The 26,333-nt window shown below is 36.8% G+C and overlaps 1 protein-coding gene across 5 annotated transcripts in view; it reads right to left on the bottom strand.

Moving 5' to 3' along the window:
* Window positions 1-26,333, bottom strand: part of LOC121398856 (RNA binding protein fox-1 homolog 1-like) — a 351,364-nt gene that overhangs the window by 17,452 nt on the left and 307,579 nt on the right. For 2 of the 5 annotated variants that reach the window (XM_041578304.1, XM_041578307.1), the window contains one exon: window positions 9,080-9,132. The exons of the other annotated variants lie outside the window; for them this stretch is intronic. In XM_041578304.1, coding sequence (XP_041434238.1) covers window positions 9,080-9,132 — 53 coding nt within the window. The remainder of the gene's footprint in view (window positions 1-9,079; window positions 9,133-26,333) is intronic. 5 annotated transcript variants of the gene reach the window in all.

Here is a 26,333-nt window from a genome sequence, read left to right as displayed (position 1 = left end):
CAGCATCCTGAGTACTAGATACTACAGTAATGATAATAGAGTTTCTTGCTACTTGCTTCAGATTCTAAGGCATTGCATGACAAATAACCAGAAAGGCCATTTACAATGCTCGCCACAGTCACTTGATGTTAGACATACTAGGATATATCTGTGTGACTGTCTTTGTAGCCAAGGCACAAACACTGATAGGGTTCCTCGTTTAATTAATCTATTTTTCAGATTTTTTGTAGTAGTCTAAATGTGACAATCATTGCCTTGAAGGGAATTATCTCCTGTCCTCTCCCCATCCTGGATAGGCCATTGTCTCACTTCCCTTCTTTTTTGGGTAGATAAGACCATTGTAAAAGCCCTCTCTCCTGTTATAGTTATTCATGATCTTGTAACTACTGGTGATAAATGTTCCACATAAACTTCAGATTTTACTGAGGTATCATGAGCTAAGGCTGTTAAGTGTTCCTTCCTTCTTACGTGTTCTATTCTATTTATTAGATCCCATAGGCATGGAGGTGATGGGTCTGTCCATTGTGCAGCTATCACGCACCTTGTTGCTGTGAATATGCAGGATTTTTTGTGTTCTTATTACAACACCCTGGATCAGATGTCCTAATAAATAGATTATGGGGTTGTTCGGAAATTCCAAACATGTAGCCTTTATCACCAGGGTCTTCAATGTGGACCATAAGGGGGTAATAATGGGGCATGACCAGAATATATGGAACATATCTGCCGGGGCCATTTCACATTGCCAACAGTTTGGTGACACCTCTGGTAAGAGTTTCTTGAGAAGAACCAGGGTATGATACCAGCCATATATTACTTTTTAAATATTTTCTTTTATGAGGATGCATATGGAGGGTTTTTGAAGCATTTGTCCATATACATTTGAGTGGGTCAACTTTAAGCTGTGTAAGCATTAGGAATGCTGGTTTCATTGCAATAGCTCATTAATTAGTGTAAGTGCAGTATGCAAAGGGTTATTTTGAGCATAAATTGACAGTTTTTTTGTATATACAATACAACATTTTCCTCATACATAATTGTATGCGAGCTTCAAACCAAATGTGATGTATTTTTTACCAAAATGTGCAAGTGTGAGGAGTGTCTGTAGACACAAGTACCTTTAGTTTATTTGAAAAAGTTTAATGATCATAACAGCAGTCACGCTTAATAAATGAGTAACCTGTGCCTTAAATTGCACAGATTGATTTGTATTTTTATTGCATTTTGTCTGTGGGAGTGGCAATTGTGCCAGTCCTCCATTGAGTTGCATGTTTAAGTACAAGATGCAGAGGTAACCCCGGAAGTAACAACAGCTAAAAGGTAATTCCAGGGATCCCTTGAGTTTGGGCATCCTTTACTTTGCACACTATACAGTACCTTAAGCATCAAAGCTGATACACTGGTCACTTTTGTGAAAAGTGTAAGTATAGAAGGTAATGATATCATACAAGTGCTTTTGTGAGCAACACAGTGCTTTGCTCGGCAGATTGCATTATTTAGAAAAATATAACACCCTTGTGAGTAGCGATGAGCGAATTAGTCCAGTTTTGCCGAAAAATTTGTGAATTTCCTGTGAAATTCGGGAAATGTCCAAAAACTAGGGAAACGCAAATGTTGATGCCAACGACAATTCACGGACGTCAATATTGACGCAGACAACAATATTGACACCATGACAATTTTTGTCCAATTGCATTAAAGTCAATGAGCACATGCAAATTGTTGCTGGCATCAGAATTGTTGCCGAAGTCAAAATCTTCGCCAACCTTCATCAAACTATTTTTGACCCTGGCAAATTTTCATGAAATGACATGCCTTCTTCAGATATACAGTAGCAATCCTATGAATTTTTTTAAAGCTGTGTAATTATCATACAAACATATAATAGGAAGGATTTTTAAAGGGGATCCTAACACTTTTACTTAATCACACATTTTGGCATCAATAAAATATTTGACAAAATCCCCCAACAAATGCAACTCACATTTGCATATTTCATTTTAGAAAAATATAAAACTGCTTTTCCAAAGGTTCAAAGTCACATTACTTTTGGGGTTCACATTTGGATTTGGAAGGCCTATTTATCAAAATTCAAACTTGTGCAATGCTAGTGTAAGCTTTATTCTGCGATTTTTTTTCAAACTTGGATGTTTGCTTATTAAAAAAAATCTGAATAGGGGGCGTGGCCTGACATAGTGGCGAGCACACGTACTCTTTGAGAGCTCCGTAACTCGGGTGCCCTAAACCCCGATAATAAGCCCTTTTCATCAGCTTGATTATTCCATTCGGGGCTCTATATTCCTCAAGAGACCGCGCACCACGGAATGACAGGAAAACGGAGGCAGCGGGTGACTATGTCCCCATACCTGCACAAAACGAGCCGAGCCGAGAGACGCATGGCGCTCCAAGATGGCGCTGAGGGAGACGGCCAGCACGGAGATTCCTCCCCTCAGTCTTCATTGAGGGCCTCACATCGAGATCCTGACTTCTCCCAACGATCGCTACAGGCAGATCACACTAAGCGACGCACTGCGATCCTAGAAGACGCGGATGACAAAATCGAACATGGCGCCTCTTCTCCGCACTCCTCCATGGTTAGCTCGCAGCGGGATGTAGACTCTCCCCAACGATCGAATTCAGGTCAGTCGCCAACACACCTCAGGCAACCACACACGCAACTGCTCCAAGCCCTAGATCTGTCCTCCCCAGCCTTACTTGAACAGGAATCTGATTCTGAACCTGTTACCGAGCGGTCCCTAACTACGCAGCTCCTAACGCTTCAAACCAGCCTCACAGCAGCCCTAACTAAGGTGGTTACAGATGCAGTGGCAGAGGCTGTGAGAGAGTTACACTCGGATTTGATTGAGCTAGGGGGCCGTACCGATAAGCTGGAATCCATTACGGATGCCATCATTCAAAAACAGGCCATTATGGAGGATGATAATGCAGGCCTCCGACATGAGCTGCTACAGCTCAGAGGCATGTGTGAAGATCTTGAAAACAGATCTAGGCGGCAGAATCTCAGAATCCGAGGAGTGCCTGAGGACATTCTGCCACAAGATATTCCAAGCTACCTTGGCGGCCTTTTCTTCATGATCTGCCCTAATATGCCTCCTGACCAGTGGAAGCTTGACAGGGCCCACCGCTCGCTAGGCCAAAAGCCTCCTTCCACTAAGCCGCCCAGGGATATAGTGACCTGTCTGCACTACTTCAGGCAAAAAGAACTGATCCTCACTCATGCCCGTGGCGCTACCGACATAACTTACTTAAACCACAAAGTTCAAATTTTTGCTGACATTTCACCGATCACCTTAAGCAAGCGCAGGGAACTTAAGCCTGTCACTACACGGCTCAGAGAAATGAGGATCCCATACCGCTGGGGCTACCCCTTCAAGCTTGTTGTGCAACGTCAAGGCCATACTTACATTTTACAAGACCCAGACAACGCACAACGTTTCCTGGCAGCTTTGGGCCTTTAAGGCAGGCCATCACCTAATGCAAGGAACGACACTGAGACACCTGCACTCCGGCCCCAATGGCAACAGATTCCAAAGTCACCGTGTCGACAGCAGATACCATCGACCCAGCCGTCATCTCTGGACCACACAATCGGTGCCCTCGAGCCAGGTTGAAGGGAGCTGCTGCCATTTTTCTGAGTTACCCACTCTTGAGGGTTTGTATGTCTAACACGCATTTTGTTACAGACTCGACAAGACATTTCCAGGAACCTACTACTTCTTGGACATTTCTCCCCACGATTGATGTCTGAAACCCCCTCTGAGGAGCACGGATTGCTCCCCCCAAACCCCATTACACCTAGGTGTTTGGGTTTACTACTGAGACTACTATACTCTTTTTTTTTCTTTCCATTTTTTTTTCTCTCTTTTTGTCTCTCCTTCAGAGTTTTTCTTACTTGATTCCCAGTTTACTCACCGTCCTATTTCCATAATGATGGCTTTACAGGCCACCGGTGTATTTTTTACTATTACTGCTGTTTTTTGCACTGTACGTTTCCTCCACCCGACATGGGACTTGATTTCTCAGTATTGCCTCCATAGGCGACTTGCCTGCTACTGTGCCTTTCTGGACTCCTTTCAGTGTACTGGTGCACGGATTGACCAACCTATGCTGATGGTGATATGCATCCTGATTTCTGAGATCTTCCCGCAACATTCGAGGCTACCTGGTCGTATGCTTTCAACAGCTTTCATAATGATTATCTGCTTTTCTTCCCTCTATCAATATGGTTATTTTTACAAGTCTTAATTGTAAAGGTCTTAATACTATTGCTAAGCGATACTTGGCCTTGCGAGAACTGAGGCTCCACAAAACAGACATTGCTCTACTACAGGAGACTCATTTCTCTCAAGACAAGCCACATAAATTGCAATCTAAGTACTACCCAACCGGTTATTATGCATCAGCCAGCACAAAAAAGGCTGGAGTGGCAATCATCATACATAAAGACTGCCCAGTACAGATTACTCAGGTCACTAGCAACCCCAACGGACGCTATATAGTATTAGAAGGTACCATCTCTAACACCCCTCTCCTTATTGCGAATATCTATGCACCTAACCGGGGTCAGATCAGGTTCCTTCGCAGGGTATTTAATAAAATTTCCGCATCTCCTGCACTCTATAAAATCGTTGGGGGAGACTTTAACATTTCTGTTACCCAATCTATGGACAGATCGTCCCCCTCTTCCGATAGAGGTGCCCCCTCCTTATCTAAGGACTTTAGGCAATTATTATGCGAGGCAACCTTATTTGACTCCTGGCGTATAGATCACCCACAAGGCCGACAATTTACGTTCTATTCAGCAATGCATAAAATACATACACGCCTTGATTACTTTTTTGTCACACAACCCTGCCTTAGACTTCATTATTCTGCAGACATTGCAGCGATTACCTGGTCCGACCACTCTCCAGTTATATTGACGCTTGATTTACATGCCACTCCGCCTAAAATGGCCCATTGGAGACTTAATGAAACTCTCCTAAATGACCCGGACACATTTTGTAAAATGGAGGCACTACTCAAAGAATATTTTACTATAAATGAAAATTCGGTCCAATCCCCCACCATCCTTTGGGAAGCCCATAAGGCCACTATGAGAGGGCACTTTATAGCCTTAACCTCTGCTAGAAAGAAACAACACAATCAATTACAACATGACCTGCTCACCCGGTTACGGACTTTAGAACCCCTATATAATGTCACCCCTTCTAAAGCATTACTCCAGCAGTTTGTAGATATATACGCAACCAACTTAAAATTCAGAAAGAAATCGCAGTTGAAAAGGCACTGCTTTGGACTAGACAAACCTACTATGAGAAGGGAGACAAACAGCACTCTATCCTAGCACGTAAACTAAAAGCTCAAAAAGCCCAGACCACTATTGCGGCAATTAGGGATGCATCAGGCACATTGATGTATAACCCTGACCATATATCAATGCAATTCCATAAATACTACTCTGCCTTGTACAACTTAAATCAGAATCGGACGTTTGACCCCTTACAAACGACCCCCTCGCTCTCAGATTTTCTGCAGCAAGCGAATCTACCTAAATTTCAGGACACCGACCTGGACACTCTGAACGCTGAAATCACACAAGATGAAGATTAGCCACACTCAATGTCCTTCCTAATAACAAGGCCCCTGGCCCTGATGGGTTGCCCTACCATTATTATAAGCAATTTCGCCTCACCCTCTTACCATATCTCACCAAATTATATAATAGCTACCTCCAGGGAGTCCCAATCCCCGCCACCGACCAAACCTCTTTTCTTACTTTGATCCCAAAAGATGGTAAGGACCCAACGGTATGTGCCAATTATAGGCCGATCGCCTTATTAAACACCGATCTAAAGCTATTTTCCAAATTGTTAGCTAATCGTCTAGCCCCCTTGTTGCCGAGATTGATCAATGCTGACCAAGTAGGCTTCATACTAGGTCGCCAGGCAGGGGATAACACTTGACGAGTGGTTAATTTACTTGACATTTTGGACTCGCAAAAAAAGCAAGCACTGTTGCTAAGTTTAGACGCGGAGAAGGCGTTTGATCGCCTGGATTGGACATACCTTTTCGCCCTTCTCCAACACCTTAACCTAACAGGCCCCTTTCTCCAGGCCCTACAGGCCCTCTATAGCAATCCCACGACCTACCTGAAATTACCTGGCCGTTCTATAGCCTCCATCAAGATCTCAAACGGTACCCGGCAGGGGTGCCCTCTTTCGCCCCTTCTCTATGCATTAAGCATAGAACCACTAGCCGCCCACATACGCAATCATAGGGACATTAAAGGGGTAGAGGTAGGTCCTACTCAACACAAGATCGCTCTCTTCGCTGATGACGTGCTCTTAATGTTAACCAACCCACAGGTCTCCCTTCCTTCTCTACACAAATTGCTAGATACTTACAGCACTCTCTCTGGCTATAAATGTAACTAAGACTGCAGCCCTCCCTTTATTTATCCCTACTCCATCCTTGGAAGCATTACAGGCCACATTTAAGTATAATTGGAAGAGGGACTATATCACTTACTTAGAAATAAAGATCACACCTAAATATGGAGATCTTTTCAGGTACAACTTCCCACCTTTGCTTCAGGAGACTAAATATAAACTTCAGACATGGATGGGCTATTCCATATCCTGGATGGGCAGAATCGCCTCTCTAAAAATGTCTATCCTCCCAAAATACCTCTATCTCTTCGAAACTTTGCCTATCTCTCTCCCCTTGACAGTATTGAAGGAGATTCAGACACTGTTCCATGTCTTTATTTGGGGGAAGAAGAGACATAGGATAAATCGGAAAACCTTAACAACCCCGATACAAATGGGTGGTATGGGGGCTCCACAGCTTCAACGCTACTATGAAGCAGCCCATCTCCGTCAAGTTTTGGCATGGTCTCGATGGTCCTCTGATATTATATGGGCAAACATTGAAACACACCACTTTCAACCCTACCATCCTAATGCCTGGGTTTGGTCCAACCTGGGAAAGGCTAAGCCCAAAGTGCAGATGCTTAAGGCTCTGGTGGAGGTTACGGTTCAAATATAAGCTAGCCTCAAACCCATCCCTACTACTTTCGCACTTGGGCAACCCTCAATTCCAGCCTGCGTTAAATCCACAATACGTCCAACAATGGATACATGCCCCTTTTTTCACCCTGAGGGATTTGACCCAGCTGGCCAATGGCACTTTCCCAACGAGGGAAATGCTACGGGATAAGGCACCGGGTCTCTCACTCTCATGGTATGCATATTTTCAGCTAAGGCACTACTATGCCCCACTGTTGGTGGCAAGAGATGACCCACTTACTCCCTTTGAACGTCTGGCGGTCCGGGGGTTGCCCCAAAAAGGTTTAATCTCCTCCATTTATAAGTTATTAGTCTGCCCCTCCCTGGATACGGGATCTAGACATAGCTCTATGCAAAAATGGGATGATTGTGTAGGACGAAGGATCGATATTAGGGAATGGGAGGCGATCTGGGATAATACCAAAAGAGGGATCACTTGTGTTAGGCAACAGGAAATTGTTTTTAAAATTTTAATGTTTTGGTATCACACTTCAGTTCAGCTCAATAGGTTGTTCCCGGAAACTTCCTCTAGCTGCTGGAGAGATTGCGGACACCGAGGGGATTTACCCCATATATTCTGGTTCTGCCCCCGATTACTAACATTCTGGGACGACATTTTAACTCTGCTAAACCAGGTGACCCATCAAACTCTGGATAAATGCATTTTACATATACTCTTGGGGAAACCGTACAAGCAGCTTTCTAAGCACATACAAAAGCTGGCTAACCAGATACTTTCAGCTCCCCGTATCTCGATTGCTGCCAAATGGAAAACCTCTTCTATCCCCTCCCTCCGAGAAGTGCAGCACAGGGTTAATGGTATCAAACGGTATGAATACAATTTGGCAAGGATGCAAAACAGAATCCCCCTGTATCTCAAGGTCTGGTCTCCTTGGGGTCTTTTCTCAGATTCCACCCAACCGTGACCCCTTCACAGTGAACTTAGGACCCCTTCCCCTACTACTCCCATCCCCTCTCTTTAGTTGTACTCTATCTGTCTTTCTTTTCCTCCTTTCCCATGATGTTTGACTTTATATACATGTTTTAATACTCATTGTTATGTATACGATGTAACATGTATAACACGTATCATGCATGTCTGCACTAGACCCCAACATGTTATTTGAAGCTCATGTCATTTTTTTCAATGGTCTATGCCAGAATTGTATCCGACATGTTATTGCTGTATCTTTCTTTGCTGAGAAATAAAATTTAAGTTACAAAAAAAAAAAAAAAAAAATCTGAATATAAAAAATACTGGAACATTGCTTTCTTGTATAATGGAGCCCTGCATTTCAGCTCTGTCTTAGGCAGGTAATACATATATAGCTGCTGCTGAGCCTCACATCCATAGGCACTCTTTTTGAGGTGCACCAATAAGATACATGCATATGGATATCCATGGGCTGCTCACATGGATGCTCTTAAATGTAGTACAATACATTTGTCTGAAAGAGGCTTTTGAGATTTTGGACAAAGAAACCATGCTCTTGATTTTTGAAACTTTCACCTTTCCCTTATAAAACATATGAGCCCTATTATATTGTTTATCTTGCAATACATTATTGGTTATAATAAAAAAAATGTTTTGGAAGTGTTTCAATTTTAAAAAATTTTAACCAGAGTACATCTAAGCTAGACAGGTTAAAACAATTTTTTTTCAGAGATTTTATTGACCACTCAGATATCAAGAAAATCAATTTTCTCATTGATTTGCTCTGAAAGGGTGAAAATATGCTAATCGGCCTCCCAGATTATCTGAGAGAAACTATTGCAGTGTCACATCACTAGATCGAATTATAATGAAACTACAAATAAACAATAACAGTCAGCACAACTGCCTAATGTCCTTGGGCTAGTGATATAATGAAACCAAGATTGAAACCTTGATTTTTTGAAATAGAGCATTCTAAAGTGATTAACTGAAGCTAGATAAAAAGATGTTGAGAACTAGATGGGTGTTAAAAAAAATTATCAATGGTTGTTACCTGAAGAGGAGTTACAAGAAATTTCATCTGCTGCAACGAAGACGAATTGATTTCTGTAAAAGAAGATAAAATTCACAATACTGGTTGCTGACTAAAAATGTAGCACCTGCCATTTGAGCTGATGTATATAGATGGCCATTGGAAATAAGTCTAAATTGAATGGGATATTTTAGATCTACAGAATAGATAAGCATTATCATGAAATATGTTCACAGTATACTATAAAATATGATATAATATATGGAAAATTCTACCATAAAGTGCTAAAATTTTAAATTTTAGTACACATAAACATACATGTTATTAGTCTAAATAACTTGAATTTTGGAATTTGATTTGTAGGCTGTTTATAACTGAGAGAATTGATTTAAAGTAGTCCAATAAGATCAATGCAACTACAGTACCATCGACTCGTGCTAGTTCTGAGTTATTGCTGTGTATATATAGAGTATATGATAAATCCTGACTCTTTTTCCCTTTGTCTTCCTCCCCTCTTTCTGTCCCCTTAACAGTTTCTTTTGAAAATCTTTTGCAATTCTGTGGTACCCCTTCCTTTCTGTACTTTCCTTTGCTGGATTTTTAGTTTTACAGACAAGATGACAAATAGAAAAATATAGCTTTGATTATACAATTAGTTTAAGGCAAAGGTGTTTGTTTTTTTGTTCACTTTTTCTAGGTTACATTGCAGTCACTCTAATAAATATCAATATTTATCAATTGATAAAAGCTAAAGTTCACTATTTGTCAAATATGCTTCTAAAAATCTCATAGGAATGAATAGAAAGTGTATGAGTTTTTCTTTGATAAACTCTAATCTCAAATTAGAAAGTCACACACAAATACACAATAGCAAACTCTAAAATATAAGGGAAAGTGGGTAAGCAAACATACTTTTGTGTTATGGACACAAAATGATTTCTATTCAGTAATGTTACAGGCTTGTTTATAGCCTACTAATGGTTTACAACATCAGAGAAAGCTCTGAGGAAGAAGAGGTCTGGTTTCATTCCTCTTCTCTATCCTTCCCTTCATGTGTCTTGTCCTCATTAAAGTTTCGGGGTTTCTGTTCTACTGCCCGCAGCTTTATTGTTGTAATATGTATGGTTGTTTAGCTGTGCTGCACCATAGATAATAGGAATTTCTCTATAGTAGCTTTAATATATTTTATGTAACTTCATCAGCAATTTGTTGTTAGTGGAACCATTTTATTTTATAAACTAAACTGCTTGTTTAAATTGTTGTTTTAATAATTATTTCTGGCCTGTAACCCTGGTATTTATACAATATATTCAGTTCTATTTTTTCTGTGATTTTCATTGTACTACCATTCTTACGGATACTGGTATTATATAAGTATCTTATTGAGGCACATACAGCATTGTTTTTATTAATTAAATATTTTCTTTTTTAAGTTTATTACAATGCCTCAGAGTCTATTACATTGTACTGTATGTAATTTAAGGGGTCTATTTACTGACAACTGAATTTAATTTTTTTCCACAAATCTCTAAAAAATTGTGGTTTTCCTATATTTCTAAAAAGCTCTAAAACTCAATATTTATTAAGGGGCTGATTCACTAAGCTCGAGTGAAGGATTCGAATGAAAAATACTTCGAATTTCGAAGTATTTTTTGGGTACTTCGACCATCGAATTGGTTAAATTCGTTCGAATTCGAACGAAATCGAACGAATCGAACGAAAAATCGTTCGACTATTCGACCATTCGATAGTCGAAGTACTTCCCCTTTAAAAAAAACTTCGACCCCCTACTTCGGCAGCTAAAAGCTACCGAAGTCAATGTTAGCCTATGGGGAAGGTCCCCATAGGCTTGCCTGTGATTTTTTGATCGAAGGATTTTCCTTCGATCGTTGGATTAAAATCCTTCGAATCGTTCGATTCGAAGGATTTAATCGATCGATCGAACGGAAAATCCTTCGATCGATCGATCGCAGGATTAGCGCTAAATCCTTCGACTTCGATATTCGAAGTCGAAGGATTTCAATCCGAGGGTCGAATTTCGAAGTATTTTTAACTTCGAAATTCGACCCTTAGTGAATCGGCCCCTTAGTGTAAAAACCATGAAAACCTCCAATGTAAGTTGCTGCGCTGATCTTATTGGACTGCTTTTAATCAATTTGGACTTTTAGGGGCCTCTTTATTAACCCTCATATTTTTATGGTTGCATTTTTAAGGGGGAAAACTAACATTATTCAAAAGGGGAAAAAACTTTAATTTTTTGAGATTTATTATACTCAGAATCTGCTAAAAATCTGAAAATACTCCAGGTAAAACCTGTCAAACTCATGTAAAAGTCAATGGCAGATTGTCCCTATTACAATTGAAACATGTTTCTTGCCGTCATGATTGTCACAAGTTGTATTTCGATAATCTGAAAAATTCATGGTATCCTTTCGATAATCTGAATAATTTAAATTTTTGGTGCGGCCATTCAAAATGTTAGACACGTCAAATTGTCACACAATTTTGTCAAGCCTTTTCCCGCACAAACAATTTCCAATCAGAATTTTTAATAAATTAAGCAAGTCAACTAAAATTTTTAGAAACTTTAAAGGTATTCATATTTGTAGTGCATCGTTCAGTGCCTTTTTCATTTATACTTTTAATATTTGGATCTTTTAATACATTCCATGACATTTGGAGTGTTAGAGAATAACGTGAGTTTAGTCATGATTTCAAAAACCTGTAAATCACTAAAATGAGAATATTGATAAATAAGTTTCAACATCTTGCTTTTGTCTGAAGGTTCTAGTTGCATTGAGGTCTTTAAAAACAGCATTAAAAACAGACATGTTTGTTGTTGGCAGACTATGCAAATGCTTTAACAGTCCCTTCTGAAGATGAATCTTCAGAATGCAACAAAGATTAATAGCAGTATGCCTTTAATACTGTTTAGAGGGAAATTTTATATAATCCAGAAAGTTCAAAATTATAGAAAGGCTGTCTCCCATAGACAGTACCTTGTACTTTTTCACTATTTTCTTAAAACACTTGGACCAAACTCTCATGCATATTATTACAGTATTTATCAATAAATTTACTCAAAAAATTATGGTTTAGGAAAATACTCGTTAAAATCTAAAAATATCCAAAGCATACTTTTTTTTATTTCACTCCTGAAAACTTTTGAATTATCGCCAGAAAAGCACAAATTATTCAGATTATTATATGAAACCCAGTGCAGATCATGATAATTTTCAATTGTAAATGGGACATCGGCAGGTTTGAGATGGGGTACTTTTTTATTTGGAATTTTAACAGCATCAGGGTTTAATAAATTACAAAAAAATTCACGTTTTATTTTCTACAAAAAATGTGTGTTTTTCCGCTTTAAAACTCCAACCAAAAAAAAAATAATCACAGTTTAGTTAATAACCTCCTGAATGTTTACATAATTTTTTTAGTAGATTTAAGGTTTGAATATCAAAATTACGTAAAGATTCATGATCTGGAAAACTCCAGGTCCTGACAATTCTGAACAACAGATCCCATACATGTATAACAAAATAATTGCTTTGTTATGGTCTCCTTTGGCTTGTGATAATTTTCTATAAACTCTCTTTACTCGTTTGTTTTTCTCTATTTACTGTTTTATTTAGTAAATACAGTAGTTGACATGATATACTGATCTAAAGTGGCCTTAGACGCCACTAGGAAATGTGGGACTGTGTTTGTATTTATTATATACTTTGTCTCTCCAGCAATGTGAGCATTATGTTCCTATAAATAAATAACAGGAACAAAGATAAAGTAAAATACAAGGTTTAACTGCATTAATGTATAAAATACTTCCACTTTTTGAATTATGAGTTTGAATTAGGCATGTTGCTATAAATCCATCTTCTGCTCCTGATTCTGGACATCAATTTCAAGCCAAATAAATACAAAACTGACAAAAAATCTCTATGTGTGGAGAAACAGACCTGGTATAATAGAGGTCACATATTTCTGTGACAGTGCTCCCAGACATAGGAGTAATATCAATTTGCTCAGTGTAGCCAGGGCAAGTGAGCTGTGAAGGTCACTGCACTTGTAGGGATATTTTCAACCCTTAACAATACATCTCTGGTCAACAAAGACATCCATCATTTTTATAAAAACATATTTGTGTAGAATACATTTTACAGAGCATCACCATTCACTTATTGAGCCCTGTTGTATAACGTACCTAAGAAATAAAGAATGCTTCTCTTATGATATGATAGTGTCCATGTTAGTTACATACAGAATTTGTACTGTAAACAAAAAAGGCCAATATTTTAGCTTACTGCTGTTTGTAAGAAGATTAGATCAGAAAGTAGCTATCAAACAAATTAGCTTAATGCTAAATCATTAATGTGTCCTTGCTAAAGTCTGTTCTGGTTTATAAAAATAAATCAATGAAACTAAGGCTACAACTGATTTCTGTACCATTGCCTGGACAATTTTGGTGCTTCCCAACTGTTGGCACAAGAATAAGTCTAAATGGAAGGTGACACAAAGCAGCAAAAGATTTAAAACACAGCTTTAGGGACACAGAGCAACAGTTTTACTGTTGGGGCAATAAGTCCATTACATGGCAGATAAAAGGTAGATCTTGACATACGTGTTTGAAACAAAACATAGCATTTTTACAATGACAAGACAATTTCCTGGAGAAGTAGTTATGTATAATATGTAATTTTGTGACTTTGGTATCAATTCACAGACATGGTAGACAAACTATATATTTAAAAGTTCAACCATGATTTTCTCTAAAAAGCACCATAATGGCCATATTTATTCAAATACTTCTCACATACAATTCTGAACTATTAAAAAGTACAATCACAGACTGAGGTTTTAAAGGATGTCTTTGTTTGGTATAGATGACTCCACTAAGCAAAAAACCCAAAAGTTGAGGAAGTGTTTAGTTAAAAGCCATAGCAAAAAAAAACAATCCCCTGTCAACATGAGTAATATTTTATCTTGTGCAGATTTTTGTGTAATTTAATCTCTTTCCATCCAAACTTTATAATGATCTATGCATGTATACCAACAAAAAAATAGTTTTGTTGATCAACATCATCAGGCAAAACAAATAACAATCAACTGGTCCCTATCATAAAATGTTTGAGAAATGCACTGGAAATGCTTCCTGTACTTCCACATCAATATGTGGACTGATCACTCAGATCAAGTTAAATAAAATGTGTTATGTGAATTAAAATTAATTAGGTTTTCTTTTTTGGAATTGTATCAAGATATCAAGTAATGTAAAAATAATAAGTATTTAATCAATTAAACACTATAAAAATACAAAGGATGCATTGTTTTTTATGTATTCTATCTAAATACCGTATCTGTCTACCTATCTATCATCTAGCTCTCACTCTCTATATATAGATAGATGATAGATAGATAGATGATAGAAAGATAGATAGATAGATGATGGGCAGATAGACAGCTATCTAGCTAGCTACCTAAAGTAGCTAGCTATCATGTATCTATCTCTATCTGTGAAATATGTTTTCTTTAAAATGTTGGTAAAAAGAAATTATTTATAAACGTGTACACCTGCAAAAGAACATTACATAGTTATTTTTGAATGTATAACTTTCCCTGTAAGGAGCAAAATGTGATTAAATCTAATATCCAGTTTACTAATCATTACAATTCTTGTGCATGATGAAGAATGGCCTTAGACACACATCCAGTCTCCACGGTTAAAAGCAATTTCAATGTTTGCAGCCAATAAAAAGGGCACAGCATGCTCATCTACAGCCAAATGCATGCAAGCAAATTAAAATAAGGGCCATACATCAACAAACCAGTTCAATGTTGAAATTTCACACAAAAATGTTTTAACTATGAACACTCAAATGTATGTTTAAATTAGCATGAAACGAAACTAAGTAATGAGCTTGGTAAAAACAAATTATTTAGAAAAACTGGGCAATGCAGTGGCTCCTTAATAAGTCCTTATCAACATTTTCTGGATTCTGTTTTGGCTGATGTGCACCAAGTGGTTCTGTCAACTGTATAATCATCTGGGTATGTGTACTACCAGCAACTTATTGATTTGATTGTTTAATACAGTAAAAATTAATTGCCCATGGTGAATGCTTTGGATCAGTAACCAGGCTAGAGGTGAAAAGGCCTACGATTACCATATTTGTGCATACTATTAAAATTGATCATCCTTGTGGCTAATCTATCATATTTGTAGAATTTCATCAGCCATGCTAAACTCTAATACTAATTTGTAATCAACTGTTTTATCGGTAGGTCAGTAACTTGTGTAGCCAAGTTTATCAATACAGACAGGAAAATTCAGAGAGCAACTTTCAATTGAGTGAGAAAAAGGTGAAAACTCATGGATGAGATTCAATTTGAGATGCAATTCAGAAAAAAATGTATCTCACTGTTTATCACTCATGATGAGCAAAATCTTTCTCTATTGCAGCAAAAAAATAAACCCGTTGACTCCTATGGGTGAAAAAAATTGTTGTGCGTCAAAAACATTTTGATGCTCATAGGCTTCAATGCATTTGGTGAATTTAGCAATTTCACAAATTATCAACGAAGCAAAACAGGTGAGCTTCATCTATCACAATTTATCACGTGAAAGCTATATTAAAGTCTATCGGGAAAATTGGAACTGAATTAGGAGAAATGTTTTTCTCCATAAATTGAATCTTGTCCATGAAATACCTTTTTCTCACTCAGTTGACTCTGGCCCTTATGCATAATTGTGATACCATTGCAATATTGAGATCATTAGCATTGGTAGGATGAGAAAGTGCTGATGAGTATCAGTTTAGAATCCACTGATGTATTCAACCACTGATCCTAAATTAATTGATTGCTTTGCTTGTATAACAGAATGGGTTTTTTTCCCCATAGCAATAGCCAGTGCACACATTCTACATTTTTCTTTTGCATGCATATTTTACATGGAAATGCATCTTCAGTAAATATGGTGTGTTTTGGGTTATTGAACCTACTTTATAAACTGCAACACAAGTGATACTTATACAGTTAAAAAATAGTGAAAAACAATATGTGTTCTTAACTAACTGTAGCTACATTTCTATGGTTGTATTCATAAAAATAAGGCAAATAGAACAAATCGGGTTATCCAGCACTCAAAGCAATTGACAGGACTTTAAAACTTACACATCTCCATAAAAAACATTTTAATATTTTGATATTGAAGAAAGAATTTAAAATAAGAATTCATATGTTACTGTTTGCTTCTCACATTATCACACAATACCACAACCCAAGAATATTAATTTAAAGGAACACCAAAAAATGTAAGTGTTTTAAAGTAATGAAAATATCATGTACTGTTGCCCTGCACTGGTAAAACTGATCTGTTTGCTTCAGAAACACTACTATAGTTCATATAAACAAGCTGCTGTGGAGCATTGGTGGAAATTGAAAAATGGCTATATGGCACAGGTAAACTAATGGATAACAGATAACACCATTAGACAGACAGAGCTTATTTGCTGTCTGCTGTGTAACCTGAGCCTTTTCTCCTTTGAATGGCTGCCCCCATTGCTACACAGCAGCTTATTTATATAAACAATAATAGTGTTTCTTAAGCAAACACAGCAGTTTTACCATTGCAGGACATCACTACATTATATTTTCATGACTTTGAAACACTTTTCTTTTTTGATGTTACTGTTCCTTTAAGAAAATGATAATTCCATTCATAATATTAAAATACAAACATGCCTTTTGTCATGCTTATTAAAAAGTAAAACATGACCTTTCAAGTTATACTCATACTCTCTAAATTTGGGATGCTTAAATTCATCACTGGTTATCTCTGCTTTGATAGTTCCCAAATTCAAATCCCTCACTGACCTTCCATCTGCATATATCTACCATGTTTCTTAAAGTTCTTGCCATCGGCAATTGGGAAGAAATATATTCTGAACTGGCTTCCCTTTTAAAGGTTGTTTCATTTTTATCTTACAATAAATTCTGCATCTAAATATAAGACGTGCCGGGAGATTCCAGAATTCCCTTACCTTCCTGGTGCATCTCTCCTAGAACTTCGTGCGCAGGTGCGCACTTCCGCCTGTTAAGTCCTAATGACGCTGGCGTTTGGCGCCAATAAACTCCTTTGAAACTTGCCCAAGCTGGTTCCAGTTTACTGTTCCTGCCTAAGCTTTGTTACTGTTTTGAATTCCTGTTTTTTGACTCTTTTGCCTGACTCTCGACTACGATTTCTGCCACCTGCCTTGAACCATTTGCCCAACTTCGACTATGTCTTTTCTTCAACCCTGCCGTTACCTCGCTTACGATTTTTCCATGCACTTCCTTGTTGGATTCCACAGCAGAAAGCCCGGGGCCCCAAAAGGGCGTCTGTGAACCCCGGAACCCACAGGGTTCACCTGTGCATCCGCAAGGTACAGTCACCGAACAAGGTTCCTGACAACCTGGTTGTTACACTAAATTGATAATTCTTCTAAATACATTTTTTAAAATTGAAATTATTTTAAAATAAATTAATATTTATAGGTCTAATTTGCCATTCTCTACACCATATAGAGTCCAATTTAAAATGATGGAAATTGCCTACAAAACAACACTGCAACCATAACTGTTTATCCTCCCATTTTGTTATTAATTCAAAGTACTTCTCAGTGGGAGATTTATGATGCAATATTAATCTTATGTTCCTTTTTATAAATAAGTCAAACTTTTTATGGCATCCCTTTGCTATATTTTACTTTCTATGAACTATGCACTTTTACAGCAACCAATTCCTCTTCATATAAATAGCATATTTAAGTATTTGTTTTACTTTCTTATACTTTTCTGTACCCTATCTTGTTCAATTATAGACTGTTTAAAAAATGCCCCTCTCAGATGTTTCTGCAATGGTCATTTCTTTCTGTGCCATACAAAATATTTTAAACATTAAAAAATAAATATTTTAATATTAAGAATCTACACTGCCTTCATCTCAGATTTGTGAAAGCTGTAAATGCTTAACTACAAGGGACTAAAAGAATGGAAGGGAGAAGTCATGAGTTCACAAGATTCCACCAAGCAGTCATTGAACATATATATGAGAAGGACCTCAAGAGCAAGTTTGGAGCCCTTACTACATGAACTCAGTGTGTTAGTACTGGTTGAGGACCAGGAGAGCTACAAACAGCATCTGAGTTGTGTAAAACATAAACAGTTTGAGTACATGTGACAACGATACCTAATAATCTGTATTAGCTATGCATTTCATTGGAATCCCTGTAATTACTATATATCCTGCTTGTATAATAGCTGGGAGTTTAAGGAAAGGTATGCTTAAGTATTATATGATATCATGCACCTTGTTATCTAACTATAAATGGCTTTTGCTATAATATTTACTTGACCTGCCTATTGTTTTAATAGCCATCGCACAATTGGCAAACTGTCAAACAAGAGATAAACTTGTGAAAATGACCTTATTACACTGATGCTTAGGGACACTTTTTGTGCAGCAAAAAGGTCAGTTGTCTACTTTTCTACAATGCCTTCAATGGATTTCTTTTATGATTAACATACTGTAACTTTCAATAATGGAAACGTACAAGACAGAGCGCAAATGAAACACCTTATTAAATTGTTAATAACAGCTTCATTAAATCTGGTTCTAATATTCACTCTCAATGTGCTTTTCAAATTTGCAAGCAAAACTAAAAGATAAAATTGGCTTTTGGTAAAGTACAATGCATTCAGAATAGCAACATTAAAATGTGGTCAGAAGAGTTTAGAAATGTGTAACTGCTATTAAGGACTAGAAAGCAAGCAATAGAATAGCGCATTCATGCTCAATGTGACATTTCTATATTTAAATATAATATATTTTGCCTTAAACAATCAAATATAATTTCAGTCGCATTAATGGTGCAACCCTGTCTGCCAGGGAGAAAAAATTATAGTTCACTTGCCTCATAAAGTCTAATTAGGAAAGGTACAATAAAGCCTTCAGACTTTGAAAAGATTTGTAAGTGAAATTACAAAGGCTCTCAGTGTAGAACTTGGCTGTGGCTTATTTATAAATTGATCTCCAAATTAAAATATAATTGCAAACACGGAATGCCTACTATTAATAAAGATTCACAAGTTGCATCCAGTATGTCATTTTGTTAAAAGACTCATATTGTGATATTAGTATAAAGCTAATGTACTTGAAAAACACAGATTTTCCCCAAGATGTCACTATTGCTATATGGTTAGCATTCATTTTGCTTTTCTGTTCAAAAAGAAAAGAAAAAAGAAGAGTGAAAATTTAAGAGAATACCCCTGTGGGTTTCCCTGACCTAAGATTGAGGGAAGGTTCAAGATGTAAATTGGGAATTAGCAGATGGATGAGTTTTACCTTTCAAAGAAATGTGTGTGAGCCCACCCCAAATGAGTTTAAAGAACCCTTCAGCAATGACTCATATCAATATCTGGGAGTAAGAAACACAGAGACTAAGGGGCAGATTTACATAGGGTCGAATATCAAGGGTTAATTAACCCTCGATATTTGACTGTCAAAGTTAAATCCTTCGACTTCGAATATCGAAGTCGAAGGATTTACCGCAATTCATTCCATCGATCGAACGAAAAATCTAACGATGCGAAGGATTTTAATCCATCGATCGAACGATTTTTCTTTGACTAAAAAAAGCTAAGAAAGCCTATGGGGAACATAGAGGTTCGGTAGGTTTTAGGTGGTGAAGTAGGGGGTCGAAGTTTTTTTTTAAAGTGACAGTACTTCGACTATCGAATGGTCGAATAGTCAAACGATTTTTAGTTCGAATCGTTTGATTCGATGTCATAGTCGAAGGTCGAAGTAGCCGATTCGATGGTCGAAGTAGCCAAAAAAACCATTCGAAATTCTACTTTTTTTTATTCTATTCCTTCACTCGAGCTAAGTAAATGTGCCCCTAAGTCAAAACCTTGCAGTTGTGAAAGGAGTGGAATTACTTTTGAAATTGAATTAACCCATTCCTCACATTATGCCACAGCTATGGATACAGAGAAAGCTCATGTTCTGTATACCTAGCACAAAAATACAAATTTAGTATTCACCTAGTTTTATAAAAAATTCTAACAAAGCCAATCATTTAAATAAAAAGTCAGTGTAAAAATAAAAACTGGGTAAATAGATAGCTTGTGCAAAATAAAACATGTTAGGCAAAATGCAATCTATAAAGGCTGGTTTGAGTGGGTAACAGAACACAACTTCCTGCTTTTCAGCTCTCTAACTCTGAGTTAGTCAGCAACTTTAAGGGGGCCACATGGGACATAACTGTTCAGTGAGTTTGAAAATACTCATTAGCATGCAGCTCAGATTCAAATGCAAACAGTTATGACCCTTATGGCCCTCCATCAAGTCACTATTGGTTATTGCCCGATAACCAATCAGTGAAAACCAAAGGAGCTGCAAAGTAGGAACTGTTCTGGCTTTTTTGTTAGACATCCAGTCACTCCAGCCTTTATAGATGACATTTTTGCCTAACTATCCATATTGAAAATATTTTTTTATTTTGCAGTCTATCTATTTACCCAGTTTTTATTTTTAAACATCACTTTGTTTTACCACTAGTCTTACAAAACTACTGTATATGGTGCACCTACATGTACTTAGTATGTATAGTATGCATTCATATGACAAATGCATGTTATTCAGCTTAACATATTACAACATGACACAAATATTTTATTTGATAACAGTGGATGGCGTGCCTTCATGTGTTTTTTGAGATGGAATGCACCATTATAAAATGCCAGACATTTTGTAAAGAAGAATATTATTTATAGGCTAAGTCATGTTACTTAAGTTCTTTAGTACAGGCATAGAGTCTGTTAACTGAAATGCTTAGGTCCTGAGGTTTTACTGATAGTGGTTGTTCTGTAATCGCCATGCCTTATTAAAAAGGGGAAAGCCTTTCACGCATTTCAGATCTCTCTGGAAAATGGGTTCCAGGATAATACTATACATAAATACACATTACCATAGCGTTGCAGCCCTGAGGTGTTGCTCCACACCTCTTTTAACTGCAGCCCACCTGCAGCCTAATTACACAACTGCCTTTACCTGGGCAGCTGTAAAACACCTAACTGGAGCAAAGAATGGAAGCCCACCCTGCTCTCTTCCACTCCAGGGACACCCATATCTCACAATATATATATATATATATATATATATATATATATATATATATATATATGATAAACTGATCTGTATTGGCTTTATTTATAATTAAACTGTTTATTTATGAAAAGAAGTAGAAGGTAATTAGCAAATTATCTGTGTTTCACAATTAGACAAACTATTCAGGACAAATGAATCCACATAGAATTTTCTTCCATGTAGGGGGGTCTGTACAAACTGTAAACTTAGGTGGCCAAATGACAGTTATGATTCACCAATGATATATTGAAATGTACTTGGGCTTTAAAAATATGCAGGCTATTTATACCCACACTTGCACAAATTAGGCAAATAATTTATGAGGGACTTAGTGATACCTGTACATGTGGGAAAACAAAGTTAGCTATGGCAACCTATGTAAGTCAGAAGCAGGAGGGGCTAACAGGGTTATTTTATATTTAAAGTGGTAAAGATTCATGGGAAGTGTGAGTAATTCTTTCCATTTGCAAACCAGCGGTAATACTCCATCTAGAATATACAATATAGTATGCTGTGAAAGTTATTGAAATATTTTAGCTACAGATGCAGCCACTTTGGTTTGTGTGTTTGACACAGAATAACTAAACACAGATATCCCATTTATCTCAATTAACACAGAAAACTGCGTCACAACATCCCATCTAATTAAAGCATTCCCCATTGTGAACAATGGTGCATTGGTATGCTAATGAAAAGGTTAAATGCATTAAATGGGTTAAGATGACTTTAGATAACACAGTTTATTCAATTAACTCTGAGTCATGACGCATTTAACTCACAAATCAAAGTGGCTTCATCTGTATAAAGAAAAAGTGGCCACACTGGGATTGTTGACCTTGGTGAAGGTGTGTGTGTGTCTGATGCTTTTTTTTTTTACATGATATTGTAACAATGACATTCCTTGAGATTAGCATAAAGTACATCCACCTTAAGGTGTAAAACCTTTGAGGAGTGTGATTCTGATGCAGAGTTTCAGAAAGGAAAAAAAAGTTAAATTAGTTAAATTGAGCTCTAGACTGGCCTGATTGCTTTTGTGAAAGAAATTGTATCACCTTTGACACGACTTGTTATTTGGATTGCCTTCTTCTGGATGAACTAGTTGTTATGCAGGTTTTTCTTGAATGAAATCATGACAGGCATGTCTTTTTTTCAGGCCCATCTACTATGTAAATGTGTACCTGTTGGTTTTTGTAAGAGACCTATTCAAATTATTACTAACTTTAAAAACATTCATGAGTCTGTAATGACCTTCTATATTCCCATATTACAAAATGAGTACTGTAAAAACATGTATGGGATCTATTAACTGGAATGCTTGTGACCTGGGGTTTTCTGGATAATATTTTGTTCAGTAATTTGATTTACAAATCTTGAAATTCAAATTTGAATTAAAACTCAAATCGACTTTGGATAATTTGAATTTGAGAGTTTTGACCAAAAAAAATACAAAAATTCTAATTCGAATTTTCACTTCACTTTCAAATCGTCCCCATAGTTTTGTACTTATTCTTACACAGTTTTGAAAAAGTGCTCACATGGTTTGAAAAGTCAACACAAAAAAATATTTTTTGTGCACACAGCCACAAGTAAATGAAAGGTTTGCATTTGTTTTTCGGCCCTCCTTAATTTAGTAGGATTAAAGGAATATTTGCAAATAAAAGTGTAAGTGGTGCGTTTATCAAGGGTTGAATTTTGAATTCACATTTTTTTAAAACTCACATGAATTTGAATATTCTACTATTTATTAATACATTCAAATATGTCTAACTTGGACAAATTTTACAGACTCAAAAACTCAAATCAAATTCTAATTGAATCCAACCAAACTCAATTCAGGTTTTTTCTCCGAAAAACCACTTGAAAGTCAGGAAGCCTACAAACAGGAAGCCAAATTGGTCACTGCACCTCTCCCATTAACGTATACAGTAATTTGGCAGGTTTTAGGTGGCAAATAGTGGAAAAATTCAAATTCAAATTAAACTCGAATTGAGTTTGGATAATTCACAATTCTAATTTGAGAGTTTTGACCATAAAAAAAATTGAACATTCAAATTTTCAATTTGACCCTTAATAAATCTGCCCCTAAAAGTTAAATTAATCACATCTCTTTGTAATCTATCTTTCAAGAAGTTCTCTACAAGAAACAACTAGTATGCTCAAGGCCACTATTCCTTAACTTAGTTTGTAATTTTCGGCTCAGTACTGTATCAAATGTTATAGCAAAATATAAAACCATAAAACCAATTCTAAAAACCATTATGCCAAATATTAATATGGTGAAATGTAATAAGTAGTAAACAAAAAAATAATCTTACTTCGCAATATAAGATTTTTCCCTAGACAGATACTACATTTTTAATTTTAATTAAACTTGACCTTTTTAAGGTTGACAATAACTTTTTCAGTAATAAGTTCTTTTACATAACCTCAACACTGGTGTAACCTGTAAAGGAGCAATATTTCTTCAGTGGCAAATGAATACAAATACCTGTATTTGAAAAAGTTTATTAAATATGCACAAAAATGTTCCTACAAAGAAGTTTACATATACTAATTTTATTACATTCTCCAATTTGTGTGTTTTGAAATATATTCCAGTAGCTTTAGTTTTCCCAAAATATTTCCTACCATAGGTGTCAAACTAATAGCTCAAAGCCTATAGCATATGGGCTGTATTTGCCACTAGTTTATTTCCTGTGCCACAACCAGCAACACACAATGTATCCATCTGTTTAATGGCATACATCAAAGGATGATGGAAGAAAAACTAAATTTCTCTAAAATAGCTGCTTTAATACCAAAGGGTTAATATCATCCATTTTTTACCTTAAGCTTAATAATTTTCTTTTGATCTTCCCTAGAGTCACTTATACATATTATTTGTTTGTGTCTGTTTGTTTGTGTCTGTTAAGAAGAAAGCCACTGGTTTCTTATTGATGTGGATAAATTACAATTGGTTCAAAACGTTAGCATGATCTCATAAATTGGGATGGGCTCCGTACAGTTGTGTTTCAGAATTATTAGTTTTGCCAGCAGCAAACATTTTTGTGAATCCACATAAGAATTTAACCATACTGTATATTCTCTTTTGTGGGGAAAAAAGACTTTCATGCCATGAAAAATTGAAGTGTCATTATTATGCATCTTTTGCCTTCCATATAAACCATACATCCCCTGTCTATCTAAGGAGTTGTTTGGGTGAAGGTTTGGATGAAATTGACAACATGGGATCTTTTTTTCTATGAAGACCAGTTGTGGCATAGTGGCAAGGAACTTCTCTAACAAGATACGGCAATGTACTGTATATGCTACTACAAAGCTAAAAAATGCCATATTAGCAATGCAATTTCACCTTCCCACTTCCGACAAAATTTCAGGCTTTTGTGAACTTTTCTTGTTTGTTTTTTTTTTTTGCTGAAACAAAACCACCTCATCACTACTCATAAACATCACTTGTTTACTGTATAAATGTATTTTTTTTAACACATACTGTATTTAGATATTATTTGCTATTTTCACCACAACTAATTTCAATAGTACAAAATGACCAAGTTAACTTAAAGCCATACAGCATATGCACGGTGTTCTCACAAATGTGAGACAACAAAACAAATATTTTGTTCCCCTTCCTCAGAGCAATTAATTGATGTGCCAACAAAGCACTACTAATCTTCCTGTGCTCTATAAATAAATTAATATACAAATCTTAAAATAGACATTTTATTAGACACCATATGAAAGAAATTTGTGGGGTTATTTGCTGAGTGATTAGAGCTGTGGGATTGGCATGTTCACATTTATATCTCTGATACAGGAAATTACACATGAAACATGCTCCCCATTTTTATCATTCATACAGAGAATAACAATTAAGATGCAGATTTCATTTTCATGATAGAATTCATTCTAAGGAAAGTTACTTGTCCAAGGTCAAACACAGTAATAGCATATGACAATCCCTTGATGCACACAATGTACTGTCAATGCATTATATTGCTGCATTATGTATTTCTAGAAGGTGGGCTGCAGGGAAATTTACATTATAGGGCAATATGACAATAAGTCTAATTTACTTTGTTCAAGGGTGTAAGTGAGTTGCTGAGGTGCACAGAATTTCACCACTGACCATTGTTGATTTTATTGATGCACAAGATGCATAAACTGAAAGAATAAAATGATTGTTCAGAAGACAAATAACATTTGGCAGAAGTGTTTTATGAGTTCTTAATCAGAAACCCCATATCCAACAATGTCCACACTCTTCTAATAAGTGAAAAAGTTATCTACTGAAAATAACTGACGTTTCAGCTAGCACTCTAGCCTTATCAAAGTAAATAAGTAGAGGATTTATTGGACCAACATTTCAGTACCTCATAAACGCATATATTACATAAACAAGTATCCACTAATACCTCTTCACCATTAGAACAGCCCCCAATAATTCATGGCATAGATACTGACTAAGAGCAAGGATCGGAGTACAGAGAGGTGGGGCGTATACCTCGTTCAGGGTCTTGTATTGGTTTGCACGTCCGTCCGGAATACCTAAGGTTTCAGTGGAGTGGAGCTGGATGCGTCATATGGACTCCTGCAGCTAGGGCAGATATCTCAATGTGCTGACCATAGCAACGGCTTCACATACCGTTGCATTACCAGTCCTTACGTCAACATAATCACAGTAGCTTAGGGGTACAGTCTTTCAGAACCCTTTCACTTTGAATAGGATTCACACAAGCAGCACGTCATTCTAAGAGACCAACATCTATTTTCTGTGGGAAGGGATATCCTCACTATCTACAGAAAACTGAATCTGGTTGGAATGGCCGAGAGCTCCTCACAACTGCCATTGGATATAGATATCACTTCGGATTTTACGTTTAGTACACATGATGCAGACAAGATTCTCTTCGCGGAAACCCCACTGGATACAGCTTTGAGTAAACCAAACAATGACATTTACCATGATTTCCTCAACTTAAACAAAAAAAAATTAGACTTACAATTGCATGGCATCTATCTCTCCAAATATCATCGACAACGACTAATCCCCAGAGGCTTCAGAATTACAACATCCCCAACATAGGA

The sequence above is a fragment of the Xenopus laevis genome, chromosome 9_10S (genome assembly GCF_017654675.1).
Source record: "Xenopus laevis strain J_2021 chromosome 9_10S, Xenopus_laevis_v10.1, whole genome shotgun sequence".
In the NCBI taxonomy this organism is placed as follows: Eukaryota; Metazoa; Chordata; class Amphibia; order Anura; family Pipidae; genus Xenopus; species Xenopus laevis.
The sequence above is the reverse complement of the archived record's forward strand: the minus strand, read 5'-3'. Positions and strand labels throughout refer to the sequence as shown.